At 35.9% G+C, this 12,270-nt stretch overlaps 1 protein-coding gene across 2 annotated transcripts in view; it reads left to right on the forward strand.

Annotated features, from left to right (window-relative positions):
• LOC107731806 (ATP-binding cassette sub-family B member 7, mitochondrial-like) overlaps positions 1–12,270 on the forward strand; it is a 68,632-nt gene that overhangs the window by 14,262 nt on the left and 42,100 nt on the right. For both annotated transcript variants that reach the window (XM_016542984.1, XM_016542983.1), the window contains exons 4-5: positions 4,749–4,868; positions 8,732–8,864. In XM_016542984.1, coding sequence (XP_016398470.1) covers positions 4,785–4,868; positions 8,732–8,864 — 217 coding nt within the window. In that variant the 5' untranslated portion in view covers positions 4,749–4,784. The remainder of the gene's footprint in view (positions 1–4,748; positions 4,869–8,731; positions 8,865–12,270) is intronic.

Consider the following 12,270-nt stretch of genomic DNA (forward strand, 5'->3'; position numbering starts at 1 on the left):
TCAAAACATAGGGGTAGACATCACCTTTTCTGTGTTATCACGTTTGGTTCAGGAGATATAACACAAAATACATAATTTGGCTATGGCGGAAAGTAAAATGGTCGCCATGGCAACCACAAGGTACATTTACATTTAGACATTTAGCAGACGGTTTTATCCAAAGCGACTTACAAATGAGGACAATAGAAGCAATCAAAACCAACAAAAGAGCAATAATAAGCAAGTGCTATAACAAGCCTCAGTTAGCTTAATGCAGTACACGTAGCAAGTTTTTTTTTTTTATTATATAATAAATAAAAAGAAAACAGATAGAATAGAAAAAGAATAGCGCAAGCTAGTGTTAGAGGCCTTTTTTTGAAAAGAAATAAAAAGAAAACAAATAGATAGAATACAAAAAAATTAGAAAAGCTTTTTTGTTTTAAAGAAAACAAGTAGTAAATGAATAGAGTGCAAGTCTAAAAGGGACACGTTTTTATTTTTATTTTGTATAAAGAATAGAATTAGAATAGAGAGTGCTAGAGTTAGAGGGTCAAATAAAGATGGAAGAGATGTTTTTAGCTGATTCTTGAAGATTCAGGTCGTTCCATCAGGAGGGAACATTTATTTTATTTATTTTTTTGTCTTTGTGGTATTTAGTCAAAATGTAATAAACATAAAACATCAACTGACACCAACAAGCCTCTCATTTTTCAACTTCCGGGCAACATCACAAATATAATTTAATGTATATCACTGGATGTCAGAAACTCGGTGGTCTTCATGACAAAGAGTTTGATTAAGCTTCAAGAAATTAATGAGAGAAATGTGTTATTATTGTAGAGTAAAATGTACTTCATAGAATAATAATAATACATGTATTGAATTCAATTATTTTATTTTTATTATTATTTGATTATTACATTTTAATTATAGGCTTAAAACAGAACTTCCTACCCCCACAAAAAACAAAACAAAAAAAAACACTAAATTTGGACAAAAATAAACCAGGTTGGTCAGTGCTCAACTACACTCTCGCCATTGCCACTAGTTGTCAGATTATATAATATTAGCATCATTTTCATACTCGGTCAATCATTATTTGTAGTATTTAAGTGCAAATGGACAATGATTCTAAAACAACAGAGAACCTCTTCCTCCTGTAGCTTTGAAACTATTGCATATATCTGTGTATGATTGGATCATGTAGACATTTGGACTGTTGAGTGGATTTATATGTTCCCATAACACACTTTATGGTGTGGTGTCTGTGGTTTATGCTTTCCTTTGTAGGCTATCACCTCATCGGTTGGATTGGATAAACTTTATTAGTCACAGCAGCACATGCCACACAATAATCAATAATAAATTAATAAATAAAAATGCAGAAAGACATTCACAACAACTTGTCTTTCCCAGTATCAGTTTCACAAAGCATTATGATTATATACAACAAAATGATTCTATTCTAACATCATGTATAACACTGATTGTACAATCTATTGTAGATAGTATTGTCAGACCAATCACGCTTGCTGTTCAAATATACGCCCAAGTACTTCTATGTTGTTAAAATCTCAATTTCCGACCCTTGTGTGTTTACTGGTGCCACTTGCTGAGGATATCTACTATAAATCAACCACAGTCTCCTTAGTCTTACTTGCACTTAGCCTAAGATAGTTTTATCTCACACCAGTCCACAAAACTGCATCCTCACATGTGGTCTATAGAGAGGTGGTTAGTTAACCAGCTGACCATACTCTGATGTACTCCAGCATTTTACATCTTACTTCTAAGTAGTGTAAGCTGGATAGTATTAAATGCACTATAGAAATTAAAGATCGTACTACTGATGGTGTTACCCGGAGTGACTTTGTGTAAGAGATAAATAATTGCATCATCTGCCCCAACAGCAGTTTTATAAGCAAACTGTAGTTTATCGTCAGCAGAAAACATTACCTGCTTTATATTGTTAAATACTGGCAATCTTTCAAAAACCTTCATCACCAGCTGTGCTGTGTATAGTGTGAGAACTCTTACACTTCTAGAATAGTGGGTTGTGCTTGCAGAGAGCTTTGTTGATTACGATGTTGGCGGTCTGGTTTTGTACATTGTGCTGATCTCATGTGTAGATGGATTGGTTGTGGATGGACTGGCCAGTCATCAGCACTGAGCTGGATTGCAGAGGGCTTTGTGGATCTCTGCTGCCCTCTGCTGCAGATATGGTGTATCATACAGCACTACTTAATAATTTAAAACCTAAATATTACAGGAAATGCCTGGGATGTTGAAATGAAATTTGAGAGAATGAAAATTGTGAATGAAAAACTATGTACGTACACCACACACACACACACACACACACACATATATATATATGTATGTGTATGTATATATTAGGGATGCACGGTTATTTAAATGCGATTGTCATGCACATCTCATCAGTAAAGCCGGCTCATCACGTGCTTTCAGATGGAGCAGCATTTACTACACAGAGCCATAGATCTCTGACAAGCTACGAAAAAAAATCACAGACTATATAATCGTACGATTATGAAATCGAAGAAATCATTTGCGATAATGACAGCTGTTTGCATAGCTTCTCAGTGATCTACGGCTCTGTGAAGTAAATGCTGCTCCATCTGAAAGCATGTGAAAATACCACATTTAATAACATATTTTTACTCCAAACTCACTTCATAACGTCAGTCGAGTGTTTGAAATAAATCCTTTTGTGAGATGATGTGGCTTCTTACACAGAATAAGGCACGCAACAGATTTCATAGTATTCTAGGCTATGTCGATTAGCATTGCATTATTATATACTTTATTATAATGAAAATTATAATAATAAGAACTCAGATAAACCATATATTGCCGTAGTCGTGTGTTTATTAGTCACGTTGAATCAATGAAAGCCGTTAAATCTTCTGTTTATAGAGTGGTGAAACTATAACGTCAATTTGTAGGCAAAAACCCGGAAGTGAGTTAGCATTTTAGCACTTCAGGTTCCATCGTCCCAGAGTCAATGGGTTTTTTGAATGAGAGTTTGGTTAAATCCCCTAAAGGTCTGTGGTTCACACAAGCTCAAGATACTTTCACGTTTCATTCTACAACATAAAAAGTGAAACTTTAACGATGCATAGTGCTTAAAGCCACGTTAAAATTAAATGTTTACGGCCACATGAAGCTGTTACGAAGCATATAGATTGAGGATTTTCTAGAAGCAAGGATAAAATAGTATTTTGTGTACCCTCCCTAACAAAACGATAGCTGAAATGTGGAACTTTATTCTCTAAAATAAGTTTAATCTTACCATATCCAAAAACTTGCTCACTCTGCTGTAATTTTATAGATGAAATGCACTAGAATTTTATTGAATAGTACGTCGAGACACATTTTTAATTAAAATATTCATATTAATCAAAGATTTATTCACTTTTAATGCACCTTATTTCGAAATGTACAGAAATGCGTGCTTTCATATGCCCTTTAGTTATGATTATTTCATTTATTCACTATACTATTTATTATTAATGTCTCATTTCAGTTTTTGTTTGGCTCTAGTTTTGTATTTATTCCAGTTTATATGAAAAGGTTAATGTAGCATGGATTAAAATTCATATGCAGACTAAATCCTTTTCACTGAACGTGTTAAAAATAAGTTTGAAAAAGTTGTCAGAAGCAGGTGGTGGTGCTGACGTTGAAGGCGAGCGACTGTGGAGGTGTAGTTCGTTTATAGCCTAAGTTTAGCTTTTAAGTTCTGGCACTTTTATTTAGGCTTCAAAATTCAGAAAAGTTATGTTATTTTGCGAAGATTATCTTGAAGTTTCATGAACTATGATTGAACACAGAGCTTATTTTTTGCGATAATCCAGAAAGCCTATGGAGAAATCCTATTGGCTTTTTGTCGCGGGAACCAGTGTCATGCTAACAGCTGATTGGCCTACAAAGTGACATCATAGTTCCCCCACTATCCAGCAAGGGCTATAGGGATTTCCTGGGTTTCTTCTGCTGGGTGTATTTGGAGTTTCCGTGCGAGAGCGCCCTCTAGCCTTCAGATGGAGATTTACTGCTGATCACAGAACCGTGCTTCACTGAAAGATACGCAGGACAATCGCAGCTTTTGCCTAATCACGATTGCAATTTCATTTCGATTTATCGTGCAGCCCTAATATATATATATATATATATGTGTGTGTGTGTGTAGGGCTGCGACGATAAATCGATGCAGAATTGATTCGTGGATGGATTCTGAGATCTTCCGAATGCTTCGCGATTCTCTCTGGAATCGATTCTGAGCTTAGGTTTTAACAGCAGATGGCGCTCTACTCTCGTTTTTATCCGCACACTCAAATACTCATGAAGAAGAGTGCTAAAGAGCGCTTGTGCATTCGGCTGAGTCTGTAATTTCACCGTGGCTCAGAATGCTTTTATGACGCGAGATTAATGTAAACACAGCCCACTGTGAACACCCTTGTAATTCGCTTCAACCTTTTCAAATTTTACGAATGATTATTTTAGGCCAGATAAACAGCGCAATCTGCTGTTCAAAACTAAGCTCAGAATCGACTAGAGAAAGAAACGCGATGCATTCGGAAAATCTCAGAATCGATGCGGAATCATTTCTCGATTCGCGATGCACCGATTTATTTTCCCAGCCATAGTGTGCGCACACACACACACACACATATTATTCTGATTTATTTAAAGATTTATATTTTTATTCTGGGAAACCCTTTTAAAAATGCATATTTTTTGCTTTTTGGCAGCTGAAGGAAGTGAACTCCTCTAAGATTCTGGCGGCCATGTTGACGTATGTTTGGCCCAAGGACAGACCGGACCTGCGCGCTCGAGTGGCCATCTCACTGGGTCTCCTCGCTGGAGCCAAGGTGCGTTTCTTCTTTGACTTTGTCTTTACATAAAGTCTGTCAGTACTGCTGGAACTGGCTGATATGAAGTGCTTCCAATTTTGGATGCAAAATATATTAGCCAACTGTATAGCTTATTCCAACAATTACAGATAAGGATGCAAGCATAAGGAACAAAGGAACAAATGCATCAAACAGCATAATATATAAAGCACGTCTCTCGTTTTTAGGACAACCTGGATCATGTTCTTTTCCCACAGGAGTTCACTGTCCTTCATTATTTTCCAGATACTTTCACAACATTAAAGTACATTAGTATAAACAGTTTTGCCCCATACTACACTGTAAAAAAACTGTAAAAAAAAAAAAAAAGGGCACAATGTACTGTAATTTTCTGTATTATTATTATTATTATTGTACAGGTGTATTTTGAGTTTTGCATTTTTCAGGTGTATTTTGAGTGTCTTGGCAGAAAATTATCACTACATTTTCCTTTTTTTTTTTTCTTCTTCTTAGTGTATATCTTGTTTGTAAATATATCAATATACCTCACAAAATCAGTACTGTGATTCTTTGATTACGTTCTGCACACAGAAGTTAAAACAAAGCTGCAATTGTTCATAATACATGCTGAACTAAAATATGAATTAAATATGAATACGAGTAGAAGCAATGTACGCTAAGGACCTTTTTAATGATTTTTTTTCACTTATAATTTAAAAGGCTTTTTTTTAAATAATTCATGTCATAATTTAGTAATGTATGAGCATTTTACATCGTTTCATTGAGCATGTGAATGAAATGATCTGTTTTGGAGCTGCTTCTCCTTTAAGACTTTTCTCCCACTCCTCTGATTAGCTTAATTCATTGCGTTTGCATTTTGAAAGACTAGCTCGTGAACAAGGCGACTAATATAACACTAATCAGTTCGCGTGCTCCAGAATACCATAAAATCCCACAGTTTTTAACCGTACCATTATTTGAAAACATTGTGCATCCTGATGTTCTGGAGAATGGCTAGTTTTGCTGCTTGTTTTCAATAAATGCTCTTTTTTTTTTTCAGCGAGAAGGACGTTTTGAGTTCTGAAACTCAGTTTATGTTTGTAGTGTTGTTGAACCCATGCATGTCAGAAGATCAAGTGAAATTTGACCCCCCACGTCATGACAACTTTAACAAACCATTTTCTCACACATTATTTCCAAGTTATTTTCCTTTTCTGTCTGCACCAATTTACACCCAGAAAATAAATGTTTTTTGGTTTGTTTTTTTTACACTTTCTTTTTCCCCCATCAGCTTGTGTGATATTCTCAGTGCAAATGACCGGCTGATGACATTTCACTTATTTACTTTGCTGATATCCTAGAAATAACAAGGAAAAATCTTTTTTTTTCCGATTGAAAGTGTGTTTTTGTTTTTGGTGTGGTGCACATGCCACTTTTTCTAGGCCCCTTGTACTGGTCTGCACACAATTTCCTTTTTTTCCCTTAAGCTTTTGCATTCGTTTTTCAAGTACATTTCAGACATTTAATTAATGAAAATCTATTTAACATATGCTTTGAGTTTACGCAGTTTCTTATATATTTATTTTTCCCCCAGTTCTTTCAAAGTTATGTATTTACACAGAAGAGTATTTGAACTCCACGATGATAACCACAAAAACTTCAACAACAGAAACTCTGTAAATATGTGTTTAATCTTACAGTGTGTGTGTTAAAGTAACCAGATGTATAAACCAAATCTAAGGAGACTAACTCAGCTGTGTGTCATTGTGGGATTTCTCGCCCATGTGTGCCTTATCTGCAGACATACACTACAGGTCAAAAGTTTGGGGTCAGTAAGACTTGTAATGTTTTTAAAGAAGTCTCTTCTGCTTGTATATCAAAATAGAAAAAAACGTTATTTTACATTGTAATAATATTTCACAATAGTACGTTTTTTCCTGTATTTTTGATCAAATAAATGCAGCCTTAATGAGCAAAAGAAACTCATGTAAAAAAACATTAAAAAACTTTGTGATCCCAAACTTTTGACCGGCAGTGTTAAATAAAGACTGACGAGGGCATCATAAACGGATAACTCGCTTATGTATTCGCCGGTCTGACCGCTGTCATCGTCCCGTGGCGCAGAATTCAACATGGAGGGAGTCGTCCACTATTATTGAACCAAAAGAGCAAGCTTATCAAACCTTGCTTACAGACGGGTTTTGTTTGGCTCATGCCGTGCGTTTGAGATCCTGTGTGTAACTAAAACCGGTTCAGAGCCACTTGGAAAAGGGCATTGCTATGGATGCATGCTGTTTGAAAGCCCAAGTATCACTGAGGTGTTGGCAGCTCATTTTTATCTTCCACAAATGAAGCTTCAGAGCAGTAATTAGTACGTTACGCATCCCTGCTTTGCTTTGCGGTGACATTACTTCCCGTAAAAGCAAACCTGCATGACTGCATTTCTTTTTTCTGTGGAAAACACAAAATTAATTGATTTGAAATGTCTGGGGATTTTTTTGCACTTCTAATGAAAGCTAGTGGAGTCCAGTGTGGTTCGGGCTCCAGCGTTTGTCGTATAATCTTTGTGTTGCACAGAAGTCATACAGATTTGGAACGACATGAGGTTGAGTAAAGGACAGAATTCATTCGGACAGTTTAGCTTCAGGATTGTTTTCTAATTATGTTTTTTCTCTGATAATTTTCAATGTATTTTAACATATGTACAATTCAGTTTAATTTAAAACAGCATGAATGACCGTGCATTTATAAGCACCATGCAGAGCTCAACTAAATGGGTGGCTTGGCACCAGTGTGAACGTTTGTGGTCTGTAAGATTTTTTAAAATGTATTTGAAAGAAGTCACTTTTAATGTACTTTAAAGTATAATTTATTTCTCTGATGCAAAGCTGAATTTTAATCAGTGTCACATGATTCTTTAGAAATCATATAGTTTTTTTTTTTTTTTTCCAAGGAAGCCTTAGCCAATGCACAAAACTACTTTTCTCAGATCTAAAGTCAAGTGGTCTATAAATGGAGAGTTTTGTCCATAAGCACAGCAGCCATGCTCTCGTCAGGAAGCAGCTAAAATCTCTGCATACCCAGTTCATTTTCTACATTTTTTCTTAGAAAGCCCTTATTAGTGTGTTTAATTTCATCACAATCTATATTTTTTTTGCATAATAGTTATTTGGAAATTGAACATGTTCTCTCTGTTAAGCATCCATTAAGCATGTTTTATTAGATTGTGCTGGTTTTAACTCATTGAGAAACTCTTTTGAAGAGATTCTTAACAGAGTTAAGCCAAATACAGTTTTGTAGTTTTTAGCAAAAATAAATTGAAATAAATTAAACATGATATAATTCAGCCATAATATTTCTCGCCATGAAAATAGCCACAGAAGCTGGAATGGCGTTAAACGCACACAAACAAACAATTTGGAAATTCTGGTAGAAAATGTGCTTAACTGTCATGAAAAATGTCCCAGTACAAAACATCTTACTGGGCTTTTCGGGGTGAAATATGACCAGGACATGTTCTTGACACGAGTTTCATGAGATTCACTCAAGATTCATCCTCGAGTGCTGTAGAAATGTGCCGTTCACCTAAAATGAGTCACACACGATGAAAGGGGTGAGCAAAAGTGGGGCCAGATTCAAGGGAAATGTCGCCCGGCTAATGCGCCGCTGTTTATTGGCACGACCCAGCAGCTGTCCGCTAGCTTTTAATTATCTTTAATAACCATTTCAGTTCCATTAGTGGATGCATCAAGCATCAACTCATTTTGAGCTGTGTCTGCAGGAGGCTGTTAATGCCTCTCTGCCCATCAGTGCACTCAGGAACCAAGAAAAACATTTGGCGTGCTCACATCAACCTCTCCTTTTTTCTGCTTGTCCTCCAGATAACCAACATTATGGTGCCCTTCATGTTTAAATATGCGGTGGACGGCCTGAACCAGATGTCGGGACACATGTTGAACCTGAGCGATGCGCCAAACACGGTGGTCACCATGGCAACGGCTGTTTTGATTGGCTGTGAGTCGTGTCTTGGCAGGTGTTTGACTTCATTTTGGGAAGCGTGCTGCATATTAAGCGCCGACTGACCTTTCCCCCAAAGTTTTGTGTCAATATTGCTTTTTAGATTCATTGTGATGCGTTTTGTCATGCATGCATCTGCTCTGGGTGCGAATGCAGTTTGGAAGTTTGTGTTTCATTTGCTCGTCACTTTGACTGCATTGACCTCAAACTCCTGGCTGAACTATAACACTGTGTCAGCAGAGAGAAAAAATTATTCACCACAATGGTTTCTTAAACCATTCCCACCAATGCACCAAAATTAGAAGCATTATTTATTGAATATAATGTATTTTTACTCTCCTGAGGTAATAGTGTTAGCACAGTGCTTATTTTATCGTGTTGGTGTTTTGTGACCATTGTTCTGTCTAGACCAGCATTGTTTTAGTATCATTGAGATACTTTTAATTAATGTTTATTTTTTTATTTTTTATTTGTATATCTTCCCTTTTCAATTTATTTTTAGTTCAAGTTTTAGTATTTTTGTTTTCAATTTTTTTTTGCTGTGTCTTTATAGCTTTTATTTTTTTTATTTTTCAGTTTTAGTTATTTTAGTACATCAAGTTAAACCAATTTAAACTAAGAAATGTTGCCTATGCAACCATTTTTTAAAATGTTATTTCAATATCAAGTAACGCAAGTTTTAAAAAAAAATTTTTTTTCTTTTAAGTTTTAGCTATAGTTAAATATAATAACCCTGCTCTAAACCTTACAGTTAAACTGGCGACTATGCTTTTAGGAATTTTATGTAAACATCCATTTTGCACATTAAAAATGAGCCATAGCAGTTCGTCCTGGGTTTTCTGTCGGGTCCAGTATATAGTTATAGTTTCAGGAGGTTTTCATAGTACATCATTTAATAATACATACAGTATTATTACTAGGACAGAGCAGGAATGTGTCAGAAGACAGAAAGGGTGTTATCTTGTAACATTTTTTTAACATAAGCTTATTTTCATGTTGTGTTTTTCCACAAACCTCGCCATCATCAGGTGGTTTTCATCCATGCATTAGAAGAGAATGGTTGCATAATTTCATAAAGCACTCGATGGCCCGAGCATTTACAGTGTCAGTCTAAAACATTAAGGCGAGGTATTTGTGAACAGTACAGGTGTGATATAAAATAGATTTTCCCTGTCATGGAGTTTGACCAGTACAGACTAATTTATTCTTAAAATGCATTCTAGTCTTAGTTTGCTTTTGTTGAAGATGGTGGTTTGTGCCACCCAGTGGAGCCCAAGTGCATGTTTGAATAAAGATAAATGAAGATAATGACTAGTGGTAACGAAGCACTTAGCGAATCATTGTGTCTTAAAGTGAAAATTCACTGTCTTCCCATAACTGCATATTTTAACGAGAGCCATTAGGTCCTGTGCACACAGACCATTAAATGCTTCTCTGCTGCTGCTTGTGTGATTTGTGTGCGCTGCAAGGCACAGATTATCTGTGCAGAATTTGCCTTGATTGATATTGTATTTAAGGCACTGTTCATCCTGAGGCTGTGAATTGAATGCATTAAGAGCAGTTTTGTTTCCCACTAGCAGATAAAACCTAAATGGGATGTTCATGTCAAATTCATTATTGACTTTTGGTATCTCAATTCTAATGTCATATTTAAAAAATTAACTATATGGCCATTCACTGTTACTAACAACATGAAGTGCGTTAAACATGATGTTGCGTCAAGGTTTTGTGAAGAAACTGCAGGGTTTAATGAAAAGATAATAATTAAGTTATGAAAAAAATAACATGAAATAATTTTAAAGGGGTCATATGATGCTATTTTAAAGATCATTATTTTGTGTATTTGGTGTAACAGAATATGTTGACATGCTTTAATGTTCAAAAAAACACATTATTTTTCAAATACTGTACATTATTGTAGGTCCTCTATGCCCCGCCTCTCTCAAAAGCTTCGTTTTCTACAAAGTCCCTCCTTTGACAAGCGCAGTCTGCTCTGATTGGCCAGCTGACCCAGTGCATTGCGATTGGCCGAACACCGCAAGCACTCGTCGGAAATGTAAAGCCCCTTACCATAATCGCGAGCTTCAGCTTTCAAAATAAATGTAAAGACAGAGCCCAAAAGGATATGACCCCTTTAATATAACAATGAAAATAAAAGACTTACTAAAAAAGATGAAATATTTTGTTTACCTGCAGGTCATGTGACCATTAACCAATGTCCGTGAACCGTGAACATGAACATACTACCTTAAAATTGCAGGGGTACTTCATGTGGGTATATTGGGTAAAAGAGGTTTGGATAGCAAAAAAAGTTTGTGAGCCCTTGCGTTACATGTAAATAAGAAATTATGTGAATTTGTGCATTTTAAAGCGTTTATTAAAAAAGACATAGTAATGCATGTTAAATAACTCACTGAGTGAGAATTCAAATAAAAATGAATGTGTTTGTCAGTAGCTGATGCAATGTTAAAATGTTCAGAACACTTTCTAAAATTGAAATGATTTTCGTAAATCCAGATGAAACTGGAAGACTTTGTGAATGTACATAAGCAGTAGGCTATTTTAGAAAGGACATTTCTAAATCAAAGGTGTTTAACAGCCACTGCTGGCAAGCTGCTCCTAATGAACTTTGTTTGTTCCCCAGTTCTGGTTTAAGCAACTGTATGTAGTTTTGTGTAACTTCGAAGCCCCCTATGATGATTTTGAAACAGATATTTCTTGCATATAGTTGCTTTAAAGGTGACATATTATGCCCCTTTTTACAATATGTAATATAAGTCTCAGGGGTCCCCAGAATGTAACTGAAGTTTTAGCTCAAAATACCCCACAGATCATTTATTATATCATTTTGAAAATGCCTATTTTGAGTGGAAGCAGAAACACGCTGTATTAGAGCATGTCTCTTTAAATGCAAATGAGCTGCTGCTCCTCGCCCCCTTTTCCAGAATAGAGCTGCGCCATTACAGCTCGTACCTGCTAAAAACATCTGTTTTGGTTCTGATTATCATGTTTATCGCTCTGAAATAATGCGTTTTAAACCATATTAGTTTAAACTTCAGATATAAGGTTTACTGAGCGCCCACATCCGAAGCACACGCACAGAAAGCGGCTGTCACAGCATGTGAGTACTAAACTAAGCTCTCATTCACACACAAGTTTACGTTAAAAACACACAAGTTACAAAAACAGTCGGTTATGACTGTGAAGGTAAACAGCTGGGAAATAAATCGCTTGTTTATTTTAGATCTGTGTGGCAGCAGCAATATACAGTAAATAAACCAATAAATACACTGCTTGTCTCCTCTGAGGCTGGGACTCTAAACAGTGTTCTGTGCTCGTCTGTGCAGCCAAACACAGAACAGTTAGTGTGTTTTGCTCAAACTTTCGCCATGGCATTAGAACT

The sequence above is a fragment of the Sinocyclocheilus rhinocerous genome, unplaced genomic scaffold (assembly GCF_001515625.1).
Source record: "Sinocyclocheilus rhinocerous isolate Xijiao unplaced genomic scaffold, SAMN03320098_v1.1 scaffold4536, whole genome shotgun sequence".
Classification (NCBI taxonomy): Eukaryota; Metazoa; Chordata; class Actinopteri; order Cypriniformes; family Cyprinidae; genus Sinocyclocheilus; species Sinocyclocheilus rhinocerous.